At 41.0% G+C, this 26,454-nt stretch overlaps 1 protein-coding gene across 1 annotated transcript in view; it reads right to left on the bottom strand.

Moving 5' to 3' along the window:
• ASL (argininosuccinate lyase) overlaps window positions 1-26,454 on the bottom strand; it is a 48,259-nt gene that overhangs the window by 19,578 nt on the left and 2,227 nt on the right. Inside the window, exons 2-8 of the mRNA XM_066576305.1 lie at window positions 24,401-24,447; window positions 17,746-17,940; window positions 15,382-15,465; window positions 14,747-14,803; window positions 14,027-14,124; window positions 10,806-10,883; window positions 10,458-10,535 (exon numbers count right to left, since the gene is read on the bottom strand). Of these exons, the coding sequence (XP_066432402.1) occupies window positions 10,458-10,535; window positions 10,806-10,883; window positions 14,027-14,124; window positions 14,747-14,803; window positions 15,382-15,465; window positions 17,746-17,940; window positions 24,401-24,412 (602 nt within the window). The 5' untranslated portion in view covers window positions 24,413-24,447. The remainder of the gene's footprint in view (window positions 1-10,457; window positions 10,536-10,805; window positions 10,884-14,026; window positions 14,125-14,746; window positions 14,804-15,381; window positions 15,466-17,745; window positions 17,941-24,400; window positions 24,448-26,454) is intronic.

The raw sequence follows: 26,454 nt of genomic DNA, 5'->3' as shown, positions 1-26,454 counted from the left end.
CCAAGAGAAGACTGGAAAAAAGGTAATTTATAATCATCATGAAAAGAAACCCAAGATATGCCACTCCCAATCATTTGCTCCATATCAACATGGAATACAAAAAATAAATAAATAAGTAGCACATAGATATGAAATGGATAAAAAGAGAGGCGATGGATGGCACAATACCGAGAGTAAATATATAAGGGTAATGACATGGACATAATATATATGAAACCTTAGACTTGCACACCTCTAATGTGCTTTTCGTGACAGCCCTTTCTCAAGGGGATGTCAGAGAACTAGCCAAGCATGATATTTAAGCCGTAGGACATATTACTTAATCATACACACCTGATGGAGAGTCTTCTTTTATTTTTTCATATTTTCATTATGTAATGGAATCTAGCTATCTCTATATATCTCAAGGCGAAAGCCCTCACTGACTAACTCACTCAATCATATCAGAGCAATCTGATCAGCTTCTACGATGAAGTAAGTTCTAGACTGGACCTGGGAGAGTCTATTGATCTTGTATATCTGGACTTCTCTAAAGCATTTGACACCGTGCCACATAATAGATTGATATATAAAATGAGAAAGCTTGGACTGGGCTAAAACGTATGTATCTGAAGAACTGGTAAAGAACTGGCTTGGAGATAGAAAGCAGAGGGTGGTAATAAATGGTTCGTATTCTGATTGGGCCACCGTCGCTAGCGGGGTGCCACAGGGATCAGTATTAGGCCCCATTCAGTTCAATATATTTATCAACGACCTGATAGAGGGACGACACAGTAAAATATCAATATTTGCAGCTGACACAAAATTATACAAGATAATTAACCCTTTCCAATCCAATTTGTATTCTGGTTTTCCTAGGGGCCTTACTCTTTTTCTGCTGTTATACAACGGCGCTATCTGCTGGCTAAAGCCAGTACTGCATGAGGTGACACATTGGATGGGCTCCGAAAGCAGAGAGGCTGGCAATATACAGTAAGAGAACCCCGACAAACATCTTTCAACATCGGAGCTGTGCAGCCTTAAATCATAATGTCTTTAGACGTCAGACAGTGGATTGGAAAGGGTTAATGCAACGGAGGACAATGTACAGCTACAAACGGACCTAGATAAGCTGGAGGCTTGGGCAGAAAAATGGCAAATGAAGTTCAATATTGATAAATGTAAGTTTATGCACATGGGCAGGAGAAACGGATGTCACCAATATACACTAAATGGGGTACTGTTAGGGAAAAGTGATATGGAAAAAGACCTGGGGGTACTAGTGGATTGTAGATTTAACTGGAACAACCAATGCCAGCCAGCTGCTGCAAAAGCAAATTAAGTCTTGGGGTGCATTAAAAGAGGTATAGGGGTGAAGGACGAGAACATTATTCTTCCACTATATAAGGCACTTATCAGGCCCCACATGGAATACTGCATACAATTCTGGACACCAGTACTCAGGAAAAATGTAGCAGTGCTTGAGGGGGTTCAAAGAAGGGCAACTAAATGAATACATGGAATGAGGGGACTGGAATACCAAGATAGGCTATCCCAATTGCGATTACTTACCCTGGAAAAAAGACGGCTAAGGGGGGGACCAAATAACTCCGTATAAATACAATAGGGGACAATACAAGGATCTCTCCCATGAGCTGTTTATACCCAGGACTGCAACGGTAACAAGAGGGCATCCGTAAGTCTAGAAGAAAGCCGGTTCCATTACCAACACAGAAGGGGGTTCTTTACTGTAAGAGCAGTGAGACTGTGGAACTCTCTGCCTGAGGACGTGGCGATGGCAAAATCCATAGAGGAGTTGAAGAGTGGAGTAGATGTCTTTCTAGAGCGCTATGATATTACAGGATATAGACATTAGGTGACCAGCGGGTTGTTGATCCAGGTCTTACAGACAGGTAGGAACTATCAGAGGTTGATTCAGAGATTATTCTGACTGCCATTATGGAATTGGGAAGGAATTTTCCCCTCAAAAGGGCTAATTGGCTTCTGCCTCTTGGGGTTTTTGCCTTCCTCTGGATCAACAAGGAGGTTGAAACAGGCTGAACTAGATGGATATTGTTTTCATTCAGCCTAACATACTATGTTACTATGTAAACTGTGCAAAACTACATAGGATAGTTCTTTTCTCAGAAACCATAAATGATTCTACCTCACCTCTATGTGTATATACTGGGGAGAATCTATCTCACCTCTATGTGTATATTGAGAAGCATCTACCTCACCTTTATCTGTATATACTGAGAACCATCTACCTCACCTCTATGTGTATATACTGAGGAAAATCTACCTCACCTCTATGTGTATATACTGGGGAGAATCTACCTCACCTCTATGTATATATACTGAGGAGAATCTACCTCACCTCTATATGTATATACTGAGGAGAATCTACCTCACCTCTATGTGTATATACACTGAGGAGAATCTACCTCACCTCTATGTGTATCTACTGAGGAGAATCTACCTCACCTCTATGTGTATCTACTGAGGAGAATCTACCTCACCTCTATGTGTATCTACTGAGGAGAATCTACCTCACCTCTATGTGTATATACTGAAAAGAATCTACCTCACCTCTATGTGTATATTGAGGAGCATCTACCTCACCTTTATCTGTATATACTGAGAAGCATCTACCTCACCTCTATGTGTATATACTGGGGAGAATCTACCGCACCTCTATCTGTATATACTGCGGAGCATCTACCCTACCGCTATCTGTATATACTGCGAAGCATCTACCCTACCGCTATCTGTATATACTGAGGAGCATCTACCCTACCTCTATGTGTATATACTGAGGAGAATCTACCTCACCTCTGTGTGTGTGTATATACTGAGGAGAATCTACCTGACCTCTATGTGTATATACTGAAGAGAATCTACCTCACCCCTATGTGTATATACTGAGGAACCTCTACCTCACCTCTATGTGTATATACTGAAGAGAATCTACCTCACCTCTATGTGTATATACTGAAGAGAATCTACCTCACCTCTATGTGTATATACTGAAGAGAATCTACCTCACCTCTATGTGTATATACTGAAGAGAATCTACCTCACCACTGTGTATATACTGAGGAGAATCTACCTCACTACTATGTGTATATACTGAGGAGAATCTACCTCACCCCTATGTGTATATACTGAGGAGAATCTACCTCACCTCTATGTGTATATACTGAGGAGAATCTACCTCACCTCTACGTGTATATACTGAGGAACATCTATCTCCCCTCTATGTGTATATACTGAGGAGAATCTACCTCCCCTCTATGTGTATATACTGAGGAGAATCTACCTCACCTCTATGTGTATATACTGAGGAGAATCTACCTCACCTCTATGTGTATATACTGAGGAGAATCTACCTCACCTCTACGTGTATATACTGAGGAACATCTATCTCCCCTCTATGTGTATATACTGAGGAGAATCTACCTCCCCTCTATGTGTATATACTGAGGAGAATCTACCTCACCTCTATGTGTATATACTGAGGAGAATCTACCTCACCTCTATGTGTATATACTGAGGAGAATCTACCTCACCTCTACGTGTATATACTGAGGAACATCTATCTCCCCTCTATGTGTATATACTGAGGAGAATCTACCTCCCCTCTATGTGTATATACTGAGGAGAATCTACCTCCCCTCTATGTGTATATACTGAGGAGAATCTACCTCACCTCTATGTATATATACTGAGGAGAATCTACCTCACCTCTATGTATATATACTGAGGAGAATCTACCTCCCCTCTATGTATATATACTGAGGAGAGTCTACCTCACCTCTATGTGTATATACTGAGGAACCTCTACCTCACCTCTATGTGTATATACTGAGTAACATCTACCTCACCTCTATGTGTATATACTGAGGAGAATCTACCTCACCTCTGTGTATATACTGAAGAGAATCTACCTCACCTCTGTGTATATACTGAGGAGAATCTACCTCACTACTATGTGTATATACTGAGGAGAATCTACCTCACCCCTATGTGTATATACTGAGGAGAATCTACCTCACCTCTATGTGTATATACACTGAGGAGAATCTACCTCACCTCTATGTGTATCTACTGAGGAGAATCTACCTCACCTCTATGTGTATCTACTGAGGAGAATCTACCTCACCTCTATGTGTATATACTGAAAAGAATCTACCTCACCTCTATGTGTATATTGAGGAGCATCTACCTCACCTTTATCTGTATATACTGAGAAGCATCTACCTCACCTCTATGTGTATATACTGGGGAGAATCTACCGCACCTCTATCTGTATATACTGCGGAGCATCTACCCTACCGCTATCTGTATATACTGCGAAGCATCTACCCTACCGCTATCTGTATATACTGAGGAGCATCTACCCTACCTCTATGTGTATATACTGAGGAGAATCTACCTCACCTCTGTGTGTGTATATACTGAGGAGAATCTACCTGACCTCTATGTGTATATACTGAAGAGAATCTACCTCACCCCTATGTGTATATACTGAGGAGAGTCTACCTCACCTCTATGTGTATATACTGAGGAACCTCTACCTCACCTCTATGTGTATATACTGAAGAGAATCTACCTCACCTCTATGTGTATATACTGAAGAGAATCTACCTCACCTCTATGTGTATATACTGAAGAGAATCTACCTCACCTCTGTGTATATACTGAAGAGAATCTACCTCACCTCTGTGTATATACTGAGGAGAATCTACCTCACCTCTATGTGTATATACTGAGGAGAATCTACCTCACCCCTATGTGTATATACTGAGGAGAATCTACCTCACCTCTATGTGTATATACTGAGGAGAATCTACCTCACCTCTACGTGTATATACTGAGGAGAATCTACCTCACCTCTATGTGTATATACTGAGGAGAATCTACCTCCCCTCTATGTGTATATACTGAGGAGAATCTACCTCCCCTCTATGTGTATATACTGAGGAGAATCTACCTCACCTCTATGTATATATACTGAGGAGAATCTACCTCACCTCTATGTATATATACTGAGGAGAATGTATATATACTGAGGAGAATCTACCTCACCTCTATGTATATATACTGAGGAGAATCTACCTCACCTCTATGTATATATACTGAGGAGAATCTACCTCACCTCTATGTATATATACTGAGGAGAATCTACCTCACCTCTACGTGTATATACTGAGGAACATCTATCTCACCTCTACGTGTATATACTGAGGAACATCTATCTCACCTCTACGTGTATATACTGAGGAACATCTACCTCACTACTATGTGTATATACTGAGGAGAATCTACCTCACCTCTATGTGTATATACTGAAAAGAATGTACCTCACCTCTATGTGTATATTGAGGAGCATCTACCTCACCTTTATCTGTATATACTGAGAAGCATCTACCTCACCTCTATGTGTATATACTGGGGAGCATCTACCCTACCTCTATGTGTATATACTGAGGAGAATCTACCTGACCTCTATGTATATATACTGAAGAGAATCTACCTCACCTCTATGTGCATATACTGAGGAGAGTCTACCTCACCTCTATGTGTATATACTGAGGAACCTCTACCTCACCTCTATGTGTATATACTGAGTAACATCTACCTCACCTCTATGTGTATATACTGAGGAGAATCTACCTCACCTCTGTGTATATACTGAAGAGAATCTACCTCACCTCTGTGTATATACTGAAGAGAATCTACCTCACCTCTATGTGTATATACTGAGGAGAATCTACCTCACTACTATGTGTATATACTGAGGAGAATCTACCTCACCTCTATGTGTTTATACTGAGGAGAATCTACCTCACCTCTATGTGTATACACTGAGGAGACTCTACCTCACCTCTATGTGTATATACTGAGGAGAATCTACCTCACCTCTATGTGTATATACTGAGGAGAATCTACCTCACCTCTACGTGTATATACTGAGGAACATCTATCTCACCTCTATGTGTATATACTGAGGAGAATCTACCTCCCCTCTATGTGCATATACTAAGGAGAATCTACCTCACCTCTATGTATATATACTGAGGAGAATCTACCTCACCTCTGTGTGTATATACTGAGGAGAATCCACCTCACCTCTACGTGTATATACTGAGGCACATCTATCTCACCTCTATGTGTATATACGGAGGAGAATCTACCTCACTACTATGTGTATATACTGAGGAGAATCTACCTCACCTCTATGTGTATATACTGAGGACAATCTACCTCACCTCTATGTGTATATACTGAGGACAATCTATTTCACCTCTATGTGTATATACTGAGGACAATCTATCTCACCTCTATGTGTATATACTGAGGACAATCTACCTCACCTCTATGTGTATATAGTGAGGACAATCTACCTCACCTCTATGTGTATATAGTGAGGACAATCTATCTCACCTCTAGGTGTATATACTGAGGAACATCTACCTCACCTCTATGTGTATATACTGAGGAACATCTATTTCACCTCTAGGTGTATATACTGAGGAACATCTACCTCACCTCTATGTGTATAAACTGAGGAAAATCTACCTCACCACTATGTGTATATACTGAGGACAATCTACCTGACCTCTATGTGTATATACTGAGGACAATCTACCTCACCTCTATGTGTATATACTGAGGAGAATCTACCTCCCCTCTATGTGTATATACTGAGGAGAATCTACCTCACCTCTATGTGTATATACTGAGGAGAATCTACCTCACTACTATGTGTATATACTGAGGAGAATCTACCTCACCTCTATGTGTTTATACTGAGGAGAATCTACCTCACCTCTATGTGTATATACTGAGGAGAATCTACCTCACCTCTATGTGTATATACTGAGGAGACTCTACCTCACCTCTATGTGTATATACTGAGGAGAATCTACCTCACCTCTATGTGTATATACTGAGGAGAATCTACCTCACCTCTACGTGTATATACTGAGGAACATCTATCTCACCTCTACGTGTATATACTGAGGAACATCTATCTCACCTCTACGTGTATATACTGAGGAACATCTACCTCACTACTATGTGTATATACTGAGGAGAATCTACCTCACCTCTATGTGTATATACTGAAAAGAATGTACCTCACCTCTATGTGTATATTGAGGAGCATCTACCTCACCTTTATCTGTATATACTGAGAAGCATCTACCTCACCTCTATGTGTATATACTGGGGAGCATCTACCCTACCTCTATGTGTATATACTGAGGAGAATCTACCTGACCTCTATGTATATATACTGAAGAGAATCTACCTCACCTCTATGTGCATATACTGAGGAGAGTCTACCTCACCTCTACGTGTATATACTGAGGAACATCTATCTCACCTCTATGTGTATATACTGAGGAGAATCTACCTCCCCTCTATGTGTATATACTAAGGAGAATCTACCTCACCTCTATGTATATATACTGAGGAGAATCTACCTCACCTCTGTGTGTATATACTGAGGAGAATCCACCTCACCTCTACGTGTATATACTGAGGCACATCTATCTCACCTCTATGTGTATATACGGAGGAGAATCTACCTCACTACTATGTGTATATACTGAGGAGAATCTACCTCACCTCTATGTGTATATACTGAGGACAATCTACCTCACCTCTATGTGTATATACTGAGGACAATCTATCTCACCTCTATGTGTATATACTGAGGACAATCTATCTCACCTCTATGTGTATATACTGAGGACAATCTACCTCACCTCTATGTGTATATAGTGAGGACAATCTACCTCACCTCTATGTGTATATAGTGAGGACAATCTATCTCACCTCTAGGTGTATATACTGAGGAACATCTATTTCACCTCTAGGTGTATATACTGAGGAACATCTACCTCACCTCTATGTGTATAAACTGAGGAAAATCTACCTCACCACTATGTGTATATACTGAGGAGAATCTACCTGACCTCTGTGTGTATATACTGAGGAGAATCTACCTCACCTCTGTGTGTATATACTGAGGAGAAATCAGCTCTCCTCTATGTGTATATACTGAGGACAATCTACCTGACCTCTATGTGTATATACTGAGGACAATCTACCTCACCTCTATGTGTATATACTGAGGAGAATCTACCTCCCCTCTATGTGTATATACTGAGGAGAATCTACCTCACCTCTATGTGTATATACTGAGGACAATCTAACTGACCTCTGTGTGCATATACTGAAAATCTGTAAATTACATAAGGAAGCAACCTCCAGTTTGGGGGGCAAATTTGAATACAAAGTGGCGTTACCTTTAGGCTGCATCTGCATCTCGCTACAATGTGAGGCCCATGGTTTCCAATTTGTTCTCTCACATGAGCGATGTTTTGTAGCCCATGCGGATGCAGCCTTAAGGGTAAAAAGTGAGGAGAGTGGGAGGGGTGGCACATTCTGCAGAGGGATATCGGTACATGCAGTCGGAAGAGAATCTAACGCTCCTCTGTGTATATACATATTTTATGCGTCGGTTCCCCTGAAGTAACCACACCTTCATAAAATTTTCAATGCGAAAAACATGTTAACACCCGTACAAAGTTAACTCAGGCAAAAACGGGTATATCAGCTAGTACTCTATATAATATACACACACTCTTTGTAAAAAAATAAAATCAAGCACCTAGAAGAAGTTGCCGTTTTGCTGCAAAACTCAGCATGCAGCTGCATCTCAGGCAGATATGCAGATGATTAGAGTTGTGGTGTGATTAGATGAACATCTTGTTACTTGAGGTCCTAAAAGTCCTTCTACCCTTAGCCTATAAAAGGCTCTCAGAGGCTTCTTGTGTGCAGTGGACCTCTTTTTCCACTTGTGTAGAGCTTGTTGACCAATTGTCACTTTTTTTTTTAAATTAAACATCTTATTCTGTTCTGCATCTGTTAGGATGTGAGACACTGCCATGTTATTCTTTCTCACATGGCTGTGTTCATACTTTTAACCATTCCACACTATATATTTCATCTTTTTCCAATATGGTCAACAAGGAACGTCGTGTGACGCTGCTGCTGTTATTGCAATCTGGCTCACACGGATGATGCTTTATCAGGTGTGTATGATTTAGTAATATTTCCTCGGGCTTAAATATGCTTGGCTAGTCCTCTCACATTTCCTTGAAAAAGCACTGAAGCCTAATGCGCATTAGGGGTGTGCCAGCCTGAGGGTTCATATATTATGTATGTCTCAGTACCCTTATATATTAATTTTGCCATCCATCTCCTCCCTTTTTATCCATTTGATATCTATGTACTTTGTGCTACCTGTGTATTATTTATTTATTTTTGTATATCATGTTGATATGGAGCAAATGATTGGAAGTGGCATATCTTAGGTTCCTTTTCATGCGGATTATGAATTACTTTTTACTAGTCTTTTCTTGGCAGTCATCATGGTTGTGTTCCTGCATTTCTATAAATATTATTTTAATGAGTTTTGTATTAGTAAAGGTTTATATTTTAACTTACTTTTGGTATCAGTTTGTGGACTTCTCTTTTGGTGTCTCAGACCGATATATTTTACGGGAAATGATTTGTTTTAATTTATATTTTATTTTTTTAGACGGCTTAGTGGTCCACTATTATTGGTTTCATATATCAATCCTTTGCTACTCCTGCTTTATACCATGCTGCCCTCATATCAGACTCCCTGTCCCTGACATGTGGTTTTCCTGACTCCATCCTGAATGTGCACACTTACCTTGGTGTGCTTGTTCTCAGCGAGCTTAGCCAATGAAAGGTATCAGATCTACAAGATTATGTGGTTTCTCTTGCTGGCAACAGTCACATTTTGCTCTACTGGCTAACATGGTACCAAACCTTTTTTCATTTACCTTGGTCACATGCACATATATTATTTTCAATGGGAGAGGTGAGTAAGAGGATTTGGCAGTAACTTATCTCCTGTTGGTGAAGACCTGGGAGACCCCATACACAGAACAGAGTCAGCATAATAATAATGACTAGGCAATGTGTATGGCCAACTTTACTCAAACTGGTTGGCCTCAGCAGTGGTCACTGGAGATGAGCGAGCGTACTCGCTAAGACAAACTACTCGAGCGAGTAGTGCCTTATGCAAGTACCTGCCCGCTCGTCTCAAAAGATTCGGGTGCCGGCGGGGGAGAGCGGTGAGTTGCGGGAGTGAGCAGGGGGGAGCGGGTGGGAGAGAGTGAGAGAGATCTCCCCCCTGTTCCTCTCCGCTCACTCCCTCCGCTCCCCGCCCCCCCACCGGCACGTGAATCTTTTGAGACGAGCGGGCATTTGCTCGCATAAGGCACTACTCACTCGAGTAGTTTGCCTTAGCGAGTACGCTCGCTCATCTCTAGTGGTCACCTATAAAATTAAGTGTCAGTAGTAGTTCCACTAACACAACAAACTACTTATCACCAGATTGAACTAAATAATAAGAATAAATTCCTTACCTTCCTAGCGGTAAAACATTGATCCTCTTCTTTATCTCTCCAAGTCTTTCAGCATCCCGACACAATGCCACTGCATGGCTGGGAATTAGAAAATAGTTACAGATATCTATTACGGTCAGACATATGTGTAACACAGTGATGCATCATGACTTCTGGCTAGAGGCACGTCTTGTATTGCAGATGTAAGTAAAGTATGTATCATGGTTTAAATAAAAGACATTTAGTCCGTTACTCCTGATGACTGACACATACATGTGATAATTGTAACTGAGAAGCAGGGAATGACAATTTGCATCATTGCAAAAATGGATTTTCAGACATTTCCACAGCCAACATACATTCAGTTACCTGAGTATCCAGTGACTCCACCGAATAGGCTGTGCTCTCTGCATGTGAGTGTAGCCTGGAAATAATATATCAACCTCTCTGTAGACAAGAAAATTCAAAAAGAGAGTCAAAATATTTGAGCTCTAAAGTACACTTAACAAATTATTTTAACAACACTGAGAAATACAAAAATAGGAATTAGAAACTCATCATATTAAAAAGTACACTTGCAAAGAACAATACATTAATATGAAGTTATCAAATGGCTAATGCTGAATGCTAACCTCATACCCGGCTCTTCCCTTACGGGTCATTCCTCTTTTGTTTTTTCTGAAGGCCTAGCAATTTTGCCTGTCCCACAGTGTAAGGCCGAGTGTCCACGGGCAATCTGTTATAGTGTGATCCGCGGTGATAAATTGCACGCATGACACGCTCTCCATAGGATAACTATGGAAACTGCAGCCCAATGTACATGAGCGGAAAATCACTCATTAAGATAGGTTCATCACGGAAAATTGCAGTGACATTAGTGCTCCCCCGCAGCGGAATATTGCTCACGATATTCCGTCCCACCTGTGGACACTCAGCCTTAAGGGTTTTTAGGCTTCCCTGACAGCCTAGAAATTAATTTTATCACTGGTGGTCCAATGGTTTGGCAGTCCACGCCAGTCTCTGTTTACATACACCTGGCTTCATGGCTCCCATCACTTAGTGGTGATGCCTCTAGTAGGTCACATAACCAATGTGGCCAGTGATTGGCTGTAATGGTTACATAGTTATCACTTGTGAAAACAGACCGAAGGAACTGCCAGGAAGCTACAATGCTCAATCAATGGGACAAATTAGAGGTTACTACTGGGGTTTTTTGATATATACAAATTGCTACTGTTTTTGTTTTTTTAAGTCCGATATCCGTCCAATAAATATGCCCAATAAATCCACTGTATTTGCACTAAATCCCCCACATTTATTGCATCATTACTCCTGCATAAACAGTGAACTATAATTATCAGATAGTCTCATAAGCATGCTTTTGCTAATTTAATAAAGAATAAAGTGCAAACTCTATGCACGTGTTTTCTCCTATTGATTTTCAATGTAATATTTGGAATAGGTTGCCCTCTATTTAGCCTTCTAGTTTTGCAGTTCTTGCTCTCTATTGATGCCAGCAACAATGAAATAGAGCTGTGTTGCTCAGTTGCACATGTGACATCAAGGGGGAATTTGTTTTACAGAGTACAAGGACAAATCTTTACAGAACAGGAAAAAGTCAATTGGCCCTGAATTATGTTGCAAGAACATGGTCACTAACCCTATGATTACAGACAGTGGTCCTTCATTTCACAATCTTGACATGTGACAGCAGGTATTTTGCTGAGTACGGCATGTTACCACGGAGCATTTCTCTGCTTTAAAGAGAAGCTTTCTTTTTTTTTTTCCATTTGCTTACAGAATTAAAATATATTCTGGTTACTGATTTAAACAGCTACAACTAGAGATGAGCGCGTGTACTCGGCCACGCCCCTTTTTCGCCCGAGCGCCGCAATTTTCGAGTACTTCCGTACTCGGGCGAAAAGATTCGGGGGGAGCTGTGGGTGAGTGGGGGGTTGCAGCGGGGAGTGGTGGGGAGAGGGAGAGGGCTCCCCCCTGTTCCCTGCTGCTACCCCCCGCTCCGCCACACCTCCCCCCGCCCCCCGAATCTTTTCACCCGAGTACGGAAGTACTCGAAAATCACGGTGCTCGATCGAGTAATTACTCGAAACGAGTAGGTTCGCTCATCTCTAGATACAACGTAAGATAACGCACATGGCCTGAAAAAACTGTTTATATTCTTAAATTCCAGAAACCGCTTTATTTCAGCTTTCTGTCGTCTATGAATTGTATGATGCCGCGGCGGTTACTGCAAATGTTTGGCTTAGGTCTAGATTCCAGTGTGGGGCTCTTGCAAATTATGTTAGTGACACATGTCAGTATTATTTTTCTGGATCTTCATTGTATAGTCTTTCACATATTCAAGCTCAAATGTTAATTCAATCACAAAAATTAGGTGTTTATAACTGTTACTTGAAAGTAACTGAGATAATATTAAAAAGATTAAGAGTACATTCACACGTAACAGAATTGGTGTGGATCTTCCAAAGCACAAAAAACGTCTCAAAATCCACAGCAAAAACCATGTCACAATCTGCACACTTGGGGTAAATTTCGCAGTGGAATTTATGATGGGTCAGTAGCAGAATTCACTCCTTCAATTGAAAGGGTGAAATCTGCTACAGGTTAGTGGTTTTTGATGTACTGCACTGTGTATGGACTAAAATGACAGCAGAGCTTACCTGAGCACCACTGTCACTTCACTCAGCTGATCAGCAGGGATCCCAAGTGATGAACCCACGCTGATCAACTGTTCATAACCTATCCTGCGGACAGGTCATCAATAGTGTAGTGCTGGAAAACCCCTTTAGTAAATTTAGCATAAATGATGTGGATTTTTCACAGTGGATAGGTCATCAAAAGTTGATCAGCAGGGCTTTGTCACTTGGGATCCCCACCGATCAGCTGACTGAAATGACAGTAGCACCCAGGTGAGTGCTGCTGTCATTTCAGTCCATACCAGGAACAGCCCCGTACATTGTATAATAGCTGTGCTTAGTATTGTAGCTCAGTCCCATTCACTTGAATGAGATTGAGCTGCTTTCAGGCCATGTGACCGCCGTACAGGATGTCACAAATCCAAGAGGAGTCTGCAGCACTCAGCCAAGTGCAGTGGCCTCTTCAATCCATTGATGGGCAGGGATTCTAAGTGGCAGACCCTGGTGATCAACTATTGATGACCTATCCTGTGTGTCCCTAAAAAACCCTTTAAGGCTACTGAGTACTAGTTTTTATCTGATTTTATTTAATTGCCCAATAAAGCAGAATATTGTTTGCCTAATAGTGTTCAGTCCAGATGTCTACAATAATATGTTTGTTCATATGCCTTTCTTTACAGTGAGAGAAGGAATGAATGGCTGCCATATAACACTAGAGCTCCGGATCCATAGCGAAAACAAAAGAGGAGTGTACGAAAATGTCCAACATGGCTCATCCTCTTTTGCCTTGTGAATTAACGTCCATCAGGGTTGGCTGGAGCCCCTACACATTAGATTGTCAGTAATTAAGTCACAATTAACAACTCTTGTGTATGAGCAATCTTGTAACCCTTGAAACAAAATGACAGAACAAATCTCTTTCACTTCACTTACATGGCTGCCCTGTCAACCATAGTCCGGATGAGACGAGTCAAGTGCAGATACAGAACAGAGCAGGAATCCCGCAGCCATAACCTCATGTCAGTCACCACCTAAAATGAAAAAAAAAACCTCACCACAAGTCAAATTTGATTAAGTCCATCCTATTTACTTTATGATTTATCTATGTCACTAACTGTCATGTCAGAGAAAACATTAAAATAAAGGCAGCCAGATGCTATATAGATATGGAAAAATGATACAGAATGATTTGAATTGAGTTATAAAGTTTGTCATCATACCAATTCAATACAATCTAGTGCTATCCAGTAAAAAAAGTATCTTAAACATATATGTTTTTGTGTTGTTTTTTTTAACATGGGAGATGGATGGCCGATTCATTCAAGACATTTGTCACAAACATCCCGTAAAAAGACGTACACACATAATTATAGATATTTTTTTTCTTTTTAAACATGGGAGCCTATGGTGACGTATTGCCAATGAATGTCTGATAGATGGCATCCATTGGATGTATATTTTTTCTTTTCCATGTTGGTCCAACATTCCCCGCCATGCATCTCGGTATGAGTTTAGAGACAAGTTAAGCAAGAACACATCTGTATCTGAATTTTTTTTACTCCAGATCTACTTTATGTGACAAAGCATACAGATGTACTATAGTATATGAAATAGTTTTTGCAAAAAATAAGTCTTCCACAAAACCATCAGTACCTGATCATTTCTGCTTCGTCCAGTATGAAGTTTTCCTGCAGGCTCTCCTATAAGTTCCTAGTGATACAAAAATGAACATAAATGATCTCAATCCGTTCATAAGTACCTACAACATGGAAACTTTTGCATGTTTTTGTTTGGAGGGTGATGAAATAATGTACAGTGAGAATCTTTACGACATTCTAGTGAAATCTAAAACAATGAAGTAGATATCTAGTGATATAGACGACATGACCAAAAGTATGTGGGCACTGAAAATCACATCTATATATATGAAACTGTGGCATGCTACACTTTTATGGCATATATACACCCAACGTTTCTTTACCAGCCCTTTAACTTGTGCTTCTTCAGTGGTGCTAACAGTAAGGTGTGTATGGACCACCAGGACACAGCTCATGTGTCAGCCTCTCAAGCTCCTGACTATGCAAGAGTGTTTTAGCAAGTATTAATAAACAACATTTTAATGGTCTTTTTAGACAGTTACTAATTACTAAGTACTTTGGACAAAAATTCTATTACTGTTTCTAGAGGAATTTTTCTGTTGGAATTACTTTGAAGCATGGGTAGAAAGTCAAGAGAGCAATAACTTTCCTTTATGTACGCTCAAATATCTTTTGGATGAACATCTTTACCTTGAGTCGTCGCTCATTAGCAGTGTGTATATCTTCATCTGCTTTTGTGAGGACAAAAGTGCCTTTTGACCATTCTTCATGGATCTTGGAGGAAATAAACAATTACTTCAAAACGGAATGTGTCATCAGAAAATTACATTATATAAGTTACATTTTTGTGTTAAACATTTTTTTAAAGAATTTTTGGTGTATTTTTTTTTAACTTTTGATCACAATGTTTATTTTTTAAAAAATCCTAAAATCCGTCATTTTTCACACCAACTACCAAGCCTAATACTAGTCTGACACAACTCGATTTGTAGAGAAAACTTTTCAGCAGTCCTCTCACTAACATCACAAGTAGGATTACACTGTAAGGTAACACCTACAGTATAGGTAGATACCACAGGATCCACCATTCACAAAAGATGATCAGCTGTGACTATCTACTCCCCTCCCTCGGAAATGACCTCTACACAGGTCACAGAATATGTTAAGAACAGTCTCCCGTACAAGTCAATGGTTCAGTTCATGTCCATTATGTGAATAGCCTATGGGATTGCTGTAAGGCATATCACTAAATGTTATAAATGCTGTTAAATGAGAGATGGCCGCACCCCACCCCCAACCACCATTATAGTCATGAACAGACGAAAGAATAAAAAAAAATCTACAAGCACAAAATTAAAACAGATTAGAAAAATGGAAAATGTTTCTCTATCTGGTTTTAATTAGTAAAAAAATGGTGATACAATCCCTTTAATAATGATGGGTAATGTTTGCAGTAAAGCTTCCCTTAAATCTTCAGTTTCTACATGCAGAATATCAGTCTTCCAAGTTGATACCTCTTGGTTACTCAATAGCTTGGCAGACATCCTTGAATTAAACATCGCATATTATTTCTGCTATTGATAACATTTGTGGGTCTACTAAAAAAGAATGACATTACATAGATCCAAAATATCCCTATAACAGCACATAGAAGCGCAGTTGGTGCATTTAGGCACCAACACATAATGTAATTTAATCTGTAAACTAATATTTGTAGTTGAGGCTTTCTTGCCCTTGGGGACTATTTAAATTAAAAAAAATACAGCTAGTCTCTTGGTACTTCGATATTTTCAACCCTTATTATAGGAATTTTTATATTAGCATTTTCGCTCTCTTATATAAGTAGTCCAGTCTTCTTGGTGACCAAGCTTTTTTTTATTTTTCCATCTTTTTCTCCCTTTCAAAAATTGTAACTGTGGTGTTCAAAACCCATAAGCTGCTGGGTCTGTTGCCGAAAGTTCACACTTTTATAAGAACTATATCAAACTGATGTTCGCTATGCCAACATAAAATGTTTGGAAAAATGCTTTAAAGACTGATAATTTTAATTGGCAAGGACTTCAGGATAAACTACATTTTCAGTGTACTAAATTCCATCTGAGCGTACCCCTTGAACTCTTCGCCATCCGCTGTTTGGTCTTCCCCGTTTTGGGGACAAGGCAACAGTCAAACTGGTAAGCACTTGATATGAACGTTGCTTAGCAACGCTTGACTCTGCCAAGCGGAGCTGTTGGCTGAAGCACAACGGCGCTGCTAGACTTAACATAGGATCTTTGACCTGGCCTGACAGGTCACTCAATGTATCAAACTCAAATTTTAGGATTTTATGGCGGTGGTGAGGATGTACCAAATCTAATGACACCAAAATCATCCACCAAAGGTCACGCAAAGGGGTCAAAGTGTGGTGCACAAATTTTGCTCAGCATGTTCTAGGTTGTCCTTATACTTTTAAATTCTGCTCTCATCTGAACCAGCGCTTATCCACATACTACAGAGTACGGTAAACTGCACTATCTACTAAAGCATGTCTCGCATGGTGAATGATAGTTTTATCTTACAAAGCTGTGTCCACGTCAGTATAGTTTCAGTTATAAATGGAAACCACAACACAGTGCTGGAACCGCCAACAGTGACCGACGGACCCTAGTGATTTAGAATAGGGTCCATCAGGATCCACTGAGATGTCTGTTGCTTTGATAGTAATAAGCACTGTGTACAGCACTACTTTTCCTGTCAAAACTTTGAAATCTGCTATTGATGGCCCTATCTGTACCTCTGACACAGATATGAGCTGAGCCTAATAAAAGTTACACTTTATTTTTGCAGCAGTTCTGAACATTTTTGTAATAGGTGACAAAGGTGAATGGAATATGTATACAATAATATACAATCAAATAGAACAAGTGGTAGGACTTGAAAATATAGCTGAATTCTATAATTATCTAACACCATTATGTATCATTTTAATAGCATGTGCATTCTCTCATACCCTAGCGCTGATGACTACAGTATACCGTATGTGCAGATCAAGGGTAATTCATAGTCATTTATTACCTGATCAAGGCCAGTGACAATCTGTTCCATTTCAGATGTGCTCACTAGTCCGGCTTTTTCCAATGCTTTCACATATGCTTGGCTTCCTCTAATGTCAGCTGACCACATCCTCTGGTCATATGACACTGAAGAATTGAACATTTCCATAATGGGGTCTATGCTGCCAACAAATCTTCCACCCCACAGCTTATCACCCTGAAAAGTAGCAAGAAAAAACAAAAAAGACATGAACAATAAGCGGTGATTAAACTGGAAGGTGCTTCGTTATAGTAAATACGGTATTAGAAATATGCTGATTTAGGTGACAAGAAGTCATAGAAGAGCACACCATGATGTAGAGATTCCTATTATAATAGTAACAAAAGCCAATCATTTCCAGAGCTTGGCACATGCTGTTCTTTTCAATATGCAACGCTTCTCTATTCAGTGATCATAGGTAGTGACAACACAAGCGCAAAATGAATACAGCTATTTTATAGAAACTTGTACTGTATGCTAGGCACGGACGCACAATAACTGTTAATGTCATATAAGGAGTGCCCCCCCCCCCCCCCCACACACACACACTCTTTTCTTTTTGCCAACTACTGGATGCATTCAGACATGACGAGGCACATAAAATTCCAGTATCCCGAGATGTCAAGTTTAATCATCGTATTGAGAGGGAAAACAGGAGGGGGTGCAGTCCTGTTCTTGATTCTGAACTCCATGCAGGCAAGGCTTTCCAGATATGCTGAATACATTGTAAATTAATTTTTACTACAAAAAAAGGAATAACATGAAAAAAGATCATGAAAAGAGATTTTGTAAGATTACTTTACTTTTGATAACTGTGAAAAGTAAATGGCGTTGGTCAAAAAGAAAACCAGCATAAAAAGAAATTACACTAAAAAAAAAATCTTACTTAAAAATCTTTTAAAAAGAGCATTATTATCTTCTCAGAAAAACTTTTGATACGTTTTTAGACATTTCTCAGAATAAGTAATTGGTGGGGGCCCAGGCACTAAGATCCCCACCGTTCAACAGAACAAAGAGATACTAAGGGCTGTGCCCGTTCACCTCTGGTCAGACCCACTCAGAGAGCATTTTCAAACTGTAGACCTTCTACAGCCTTTATAAAGTTTTCCAAGGAAAGCTTAATACAATGCTGAAGGGAGCTGATGGGGCGCTCTGCTCACCAAAGCGCTTGTACTCTTCGATCAGTGGGGTTTCAGGACTCCGACCCCCAGGAATTAAAGGAAAATTACACTTTAAATACAATACAAAAAATACCAGGCTGTAATTTACTTTGCTTCCAAATAAGGCAAAAGTATCTGATTTATAAATTACTGAGCCATTAATTTAATTCATGACTAAGCCTGCCGTGCTCATCATCCCACATACCCTGCAAGCTAGCAATGGAAAAGTCTGTCCTTAATGTTTTAGTATTGCCAATGTAGGGGCACAGCCTGTATAAAGACAGCTATAAAACAGGTCAATGTTAAATAAAATAAATGAGTGTTAATAGTGCCCCCCCATGGAATATTCTGGTATAATAATGCTGAAAGAAATTGTATAAAATCTGAATAAAATACTGGTGATTTTAGGCAGAATTTATATGAGGAATTACTGATTCAATGGATTTTGTTACAAAATGTATTGCACTTGGTACTATTATACTTTTGCAATGTCAACTATGAAGTGAAGACAGAAGCATTGCTGGAATTTGTACACCTTATTAACAGCCAGAACATCGTGTGCTATTGCAAAATTTTAGTGACATGTCTCTGTCATCTCAATGAAGAACAGCCCTCCCAGGATGGATCCAGAAAAACAAACTAAAGTCAGACATTACGGATCAAGTGACTGAAACCTATTGTGCAAGACCGGTCACAGGACTAAGTAGTGTAAGGCAGCGTTCACACAGAGTTTTGTACTACTCTGTGGGATTACGTCAGGGGTCGTCATAGCTGCCGAAAACAGCGTTGTGATGGAACCCGCGAACGGAACCATTCACTGTCATTAGTGAAACGGACAATACCTTGTTACATTTTACAAGGGTTTAGGTTGTTTGTGTTACATTTGGAGTGAAGAATAGCATCGTTGACCACACTATTCTAGACCCCAAATATAAAGGAAAAGAACAGAGCCCTTGTTTGGGGGTTCTATCAGTACTTTTCTCTGCAGCTGTGAGAGAACCTCCCGACATAATCCTACAGTGTGAATGAATGCTCTCTTAGGCTAACTTCACGTGGGCGAGCGTGATATGAGGCCATGAATTCCACCCCCACATCCCGCTCCCCATCACATGAGGATGCAAGGCATTTATAAAACAGCTTCGCATCACTTTGGGGGAAGAAGTAATTCTCTGCAGGGGGATTGCAATGTTTACCTCATTAAAAACAATGGGCGCTGCGATGCAAGAGCACGCAGCTAGATAGGACATGCCATGATTTGTTTCCCGCATCGCATAATGGTGCCATGCAGGAAAACATCGCTCATGTGTATGACCCTATTAAAAAAAATGGGGTTCATATTTATGTGCCCTTGTAAAGACTGCCTCAGGCTGCTTTCACTCAGCCAAGAAAATTGCAATGGATTTGTGTGTTTTTTGAGCATCATGGTGCAGGGAAAACTGCAGTATTTCCTATCTTCGCGCGTTCCCTCGGATGCAATGTGGAGGTCAGTGCAATGCAAGGTTTTCCATTGAAAACAATGCAAACCACTTGCTGCGCCGGATGTTTGCTACTTTACCTAAAGTGATGGGAAGCGTTTTTAAAGAAAAACGCCTCACATCTGTGAATAAATCACATGCTGACAAATCTGCAGTAAAGCCCCATTAAGAGACTCCAGGGCAGATCCAGCAAAAAAAATACAAAAAAAAAATCAGGCCGCATGCTGTGCTATATCATCCGAGAAGTTTTGGCCAGCATGCCGGAACGCATCCCATTATGGTCGATGGGTTCCGTCTAGCATCGTTTGGATCCAGTGATTCCGGTGTTTTCGTTGTTCAGCTCTAAGGATGGAGTGGAACAGCAGAACCGGGCCAAGATGCAAATGTGTATATGCTCCACGTCAACATAGCATAGTGATTGCCGTCTACAGATTAATGAACTTCAATCACTCCACTCTCAATTTAAAGGGACAGATTGCTTTGTTTCAGAACTAACATGTTCGCTGCATATGAAAATGTATAAAGTATACTGTATATAAGCTGGCCACATCAGAGATATCTTTATAATGGTGATATACAAAATAGCAAGACTTCAAGAAAGAAGTAGTTCTCTTTAATATGTTTCTTTCCAAGCTTCTGAAAGGTACTATATAGTCACACATTTTTGGAGATGAACTACTTAAAGGGGTTGTCTCGCGGCAAGCATCAAAATTTTACATTACCCCATTCCCCCTGTCACCCCCCTGGCATAAAATAGCAATTTAAAGCGTTTTTTAAACTGCTTGCTACTCACCGATCCGCCGAAATAAGGAGTTTAAAAAATCTTCTCCCAAAGATGGCCGCCGGTCCTTTCCCAGGGATGCACTGCGGTTTTCTCCCATGGTGCACCGCAGGTCTTCTCCCATGGTGCACCATGGGCTCTGTGCGTTCCATTGCCGATTCCAGCCTCCTGATTGGCTGGAATCGGCACATGTGACGGGGCGGAGCTACGATGACGACGCGGTGACCAGCTCTCCGACACGAGCGGCCCCATTCACCAGGCAGAAGACCGCACAGCGCAAGCGCGTCTAAAAAAAGCAAGAAGCCAGTGAAATTAGACGGAGCCATGGAGACGAGGATGCTAGCAACGGAGCAGGTAAGTGAATAACTTCTGTATGGCTCATATTTAATGCACGATGTACATTACAAAGTGCATTAATATGGCCATACAGAAGTGTATAACCCCACTTGCTTTCGCGGGACAACCCCTTTAATTGAAGAGTTTCTGTAACGTTATCTACTGCCAGTGACTGCAAGATCGTGCTAGACAAGTAGAACAAAGACTTTTCTACCGCGATTACCGCGGCGTTTAAAACGTGGTATAACTTTCCTATTGATTTCAATGGGAGCTTCACAGACTTGCGCTTGAAAACGATTTTCAAGCGCTGTCTCTTCTATTTTTTGTGTTTAGCGCACCTCATCAATGATGGAATGCGCTAACGCTGTTGCCAAACGCAGGAATGCTGCCTCTGAAAGCGAAAGTAAAATTGAGGCAGAGCTCAGCGATTGAAATAGTTGTGCCCGGCCGCTGTTATAAGCATAGCATTCCCTAAAAATAAGACCTAGTGCCTCTTTTGGGGCAAAAATTAATATAAGACAGGGTCTTATTTTGGGGGAAACATGGTATATAAAAAAAAAAAGTGTCTTTTCTTGATCAGGTAACCATGCCATAACAACTGTATTTTCTATTGATGTTTTACCTTTCTATAATTGAAGAAAATGGTTAAGATTCATGTAGACAAAGCGCTCATGCAGAACGTTTAATGGTTTAATCCCAGTCACAATGCGAGAGCAGCTGCCCATTTATAAAGTGCAGAAATACTCAATTAGGAACTCAATAGGAACATACTATTTTGATTACTGGTAGCTTTAACTAATTTCTCTTAAAGAAAAACTCTGACAGTGAAAACAATATATAAATATGTACTCACCTTGCGATTCACATTGTATCCTGGCTGCCATATTCCTCTGCCTAGTAGCCAGAACCTGAAGTGCTTAAAGACTCCCAAAAACTTCCTAATGAATTATACGTTCTCCATTTTTACAGTACTGCTTGTAATGTTTTTGCAAAGTGTTCAGTATGCAAAAACAGAGCTTAAAGGAGATGTCCCGCGCCGAAACGGGTTTTTTTTTTTTTAAACCCCCCCCCCGTTCGGCGCGAGACAACCCCGATGCAGGGGTTAAAAAACCCACCCGCACAGCGCTTACCTGAATCCCGGCGGTCCGGCGTCTTCATACTCACCTGCTGAAGATGGCCGCCGGGATCCTCCGTCTTCGTGGACCGCAGCTCTTCTGTGCGGTCCACTGCCGATTCCAGCCTCCTGATTGGCTGGAATCGGCACGTGACGGGGCGGAGCTACACGGAGCCGCTCTCTGGCACGAGCGGCTCCATAGAAGACTACAGAAGACCCGGACTGCGCAAGCGCGGCTAATTTGGCCATCGGAGGCCGAAAATTAGTCGGCACCATGGAGACGAGGACGCTAGCAACGGAGCAGGTAAGTATAAAACTTTTTATAACTTCTGTATGGCTCATAATTAATGCACAATGTATATTACAAAGTGCATTATTATGGCCATACAGAAGTGTATAACCCCACTTGCTGCCTCGGGACATCTCCTTTAAGGTCATTCCTCTATTGCTTGAAAATGTATCAGTACACAGTATTACTCTGATTATAGGATCAATAACAGATAGGGCTGATTAGTTTTGCAAGGGAAGCTAGTAGATCCTATTTATTTATAACTGATCTATCAGGTTTCCATTTTTCAGCTTGACAGAATAAGGTAAAGGTAAAGTTCCCTGGTGCAAGCACCAACTCATGACTGACTCCTAGGGTGACGTCGTGATGTTTTCTTGGCAGACTGTTTTAGCGGGGTGGTTTGCCACTGCCTTCCCCAGTCATCTTTTTACTCATTTTACCGACCTCAGAAGGATGGAAGGCTGAGTCAACCTTGAGCGGGCTACCTGAACCATGCAGGGATTGAACCCTCAACCTTCAGGTCAGAATAAGGCTGCATAATATTCTGCAGCAAGAGGCAACAGAAACCTGATAGAAGGGAACCTACAATAACACCAGTGTGAGCAGTCTCAGACAATGCTCAAAATACAGGCTTATTTTTGTATTTAGCTATATACAGATGTAGCAAGGTTTAACGTGGCACTTAAGGCATTAAATTGTGGCACAGAAATTTTTCTTCCCTCTTTAATAGCTTTTGTGGCATTAGGCCGCATGCACACGGCAGAGCCGATTCCGCATGTGGAATGCTGCAGCGGAATCCAGCCCTGACCGCAGTTGGCAACCCTGCGTATCTGTCATTGTCTCCTTCTGTCCAGTGGATGGTCCGTCGGACATGCGGAGTACAGATTTTCCAGCGCCGTCGCTGGGCGATGATGTGGGTGCCCGTAGCGATTCCCGAATTAACATTCCGGATAGGCTGCGAGTCGGTTGGCTTCCATTGGCTTCAATGGAGGCCATGCGTGTGGTGCCCAGACAAAAATGGAGCATACTCCGATTGTTCATCCATGAGCGGAAGCCGCAATTGGTTTCCGCTCATGTGTATAAGGAATCACTTTGCCATAGCATGCTATGGGCAGTATTTGCTGCAGAATCCAGGGGCGGATGCCCGCCGCGGATTACACTAATTAAATCCGCCCATGTGCATGCAGCCTAAAGCTAGGACAACTTGTTGCAGCAAATTAGCAGCATTGGGTTTAATTTTGCTATGTCTGTAATGCTCCAAAATCTCCGGTGGTAATCGACCAATGATGTCTGTTTTTATCCATTTTGTAGCCTTCGTGTTTCACTGACTGAAGAAATGCGTGCTGTGTATTAATGTATTCCTGTGTACTAAGAGCTCGGGCACTCCAGTCCACTTAACATTAAATGATAAACTTTGTTATATAGAAGTGCAAAAAGACCTTGAAAGAAGCTACTTATTTCCATGTTAGTAACATAGCATACCTCGGCTGCCATTTTGATAACTTTAGGGTCTTCAAGGATTTACGTGCCTGAAGAAAAAAAAATTGAAAATTTAACATCATTTTTAAAAAAATCCTGTAAACTTCAAACTGATACATAATTACACATTGGAGTACAATGTAATACTCCAGTAAACAACTATCAGTCCCTAAAGGGGTATTCCCATTTTAGACATTCTTGGCATATCTACAGGATATCACCAGAATAGGGTCCCCAACTCCGTTCCGTTTAACTGCCATTAGTGGCTTGGATTACAGAAACAGCTGAACTGGCTCTTCTACAGTGTTTTGTTCTTTCTGTAACTCCAGGATAGTATTACTGTCTTGTTTGGCTGATATGGGAATATCCCTTTAAGGCACCTATACATATAAGAAAAAAGTCAGCTGAAAGAACAGATTTCATCAGGATTGAATTACTATTATATGTGTGGAGGCCTACCAAATGTAGCTCCTACAGAGGATGTCAGAGGAAAGAAGGATTAAGAAGGTGGAATTGTACATGTCTGAACCTTTTATTCTCAGAGACATAAGTCATCATCAGACATTTCTAGCAGTGGCATAAGGTGTCCATATCCATGGGCTGAAATTCGTCGAACAGCCTGGTACCTTTATTGGATGTAATTACATGCATATTTGGGGGATGCCAGGACTCCTTCTCATGTCTTTAAGTACAAAAGTATATTGTGTAATGAACAGATAAATTTGGCTTATATTCCCGGCCACAACACACCCACTTTGTCTAAGGGCTATTTGAGACGACTGTATATGGGCTCGGTTTTCACGCCGAGCCGATATACGGTGTCCTTGTCTGCAGGGGGGGAGGATGGAAGAGCCAGGAGCAGGAACTGAGCTCCCGCCCCTCACCACTATTTGCAATGGGAGGGGCAGGGCGGAGCTAAGCGCTGGGACTTAGCTCCGCCCCCGTCTCACCCCCTCCTATTGCAAATAGTGGCAAGGGGCGGAGAGGGGCTGGAGCTCAGTTCCTGCTCCTGGCTCTTCCATCCTCCCCCCCCCCCTTGCAGACAAGGACACGGTATATCGGCTCGGCGTGAAAACCAAGCCGATATACGGTCGTCTAAATAAGCCCTAAGACACAGGACAAAAGTATATATAGAAATAACATACTTCTCTATTACAAGGAATTAAAAACACACATAAAAGAGGAGAGACAGTGTCCACAGAATCGGCTATACATGGGTGTAGGTATCTGAAATCACAAAATGTCTCTTTATTTCAGCTGTCCATCATTTATGGGGTAATGTGCAATGGTGTTTAAGAACTTACAGCTTGTTTCTGCAGCATCCAGCAAGAGATGAGTCTAGTTTATTTATGAAGACCCTTATTTAGCTATTACACTGCATACTCAGAAAACGGCCAATCAGTGTGGATGGATAGGGCTCCTGGGTCCTTATAAATAAATGAGACTCATCCCTTGCTGGAAGCTGCAGAAACAAACTGTAAGTTCTTAACACCATTGCACATTACCCCATAAGTGATGGACAGCTGAAATTAGCATGTCTATCACTACTTTATGTTGCCCAAAGTGAGGGCAGCACAAAGTACATGACAGGTTCCCTTCAAGTCTCCTCCCACCTATTTATTAGGTGGTCTCCACAAGGAGCAACCATACCCTTCTTGAATTACATGTTTGTTACACATATTTCGCTATAACAACAGCTTGCAAGTTAATTCATAAAAAAACACACATGGATCGTACAATCAGGACTGTAGAGAACACTTCCTCAGTCTCCTCAATTCACTTTGAAGGAGAGTGTCTGCACGAATAGGCTATTCCTCTAGCTGAGAGCATGGACACGGGACTCCTAATTCTTGTTAAAGGTGGTCCTAGAACTCAGATCCCCTCCTACCATACTGAAGACCTGTCTAACTGGCCAGTCGGGTAAAATAAGGATTTGTCATGGGACAAACCCTTTAAAAGGTTATCCAGTTATGTTTAGAAATTTAGATGGCAGGTGTAAATGTAACAATAACAAATCAAGCAGTCCTTACCCATCCTCAGCCCCACTAATCCGTTGC

Source organism: Eleutherodactylus coqui, chromosome 1, assembly GCF_035609145.1.
Source record: "Eleutherodactylus coqui strain aEleCoq1 chromosome 1, aEleCoq1.hap1, whole genome shotgun sequence".
NCBI classification, from domain to species: domain Eukaryota; kingdom Metazoa; phylum Chordata; class Amphibia; order Anura; family Eleutherodactylidae; genus Eleutherodactylus; species Eleutherodactylus coqui.
Note: the sequence above shows the minus strand (reverse complement) of the source record. Positions and strands in the feature narration are given on the sequence as shown.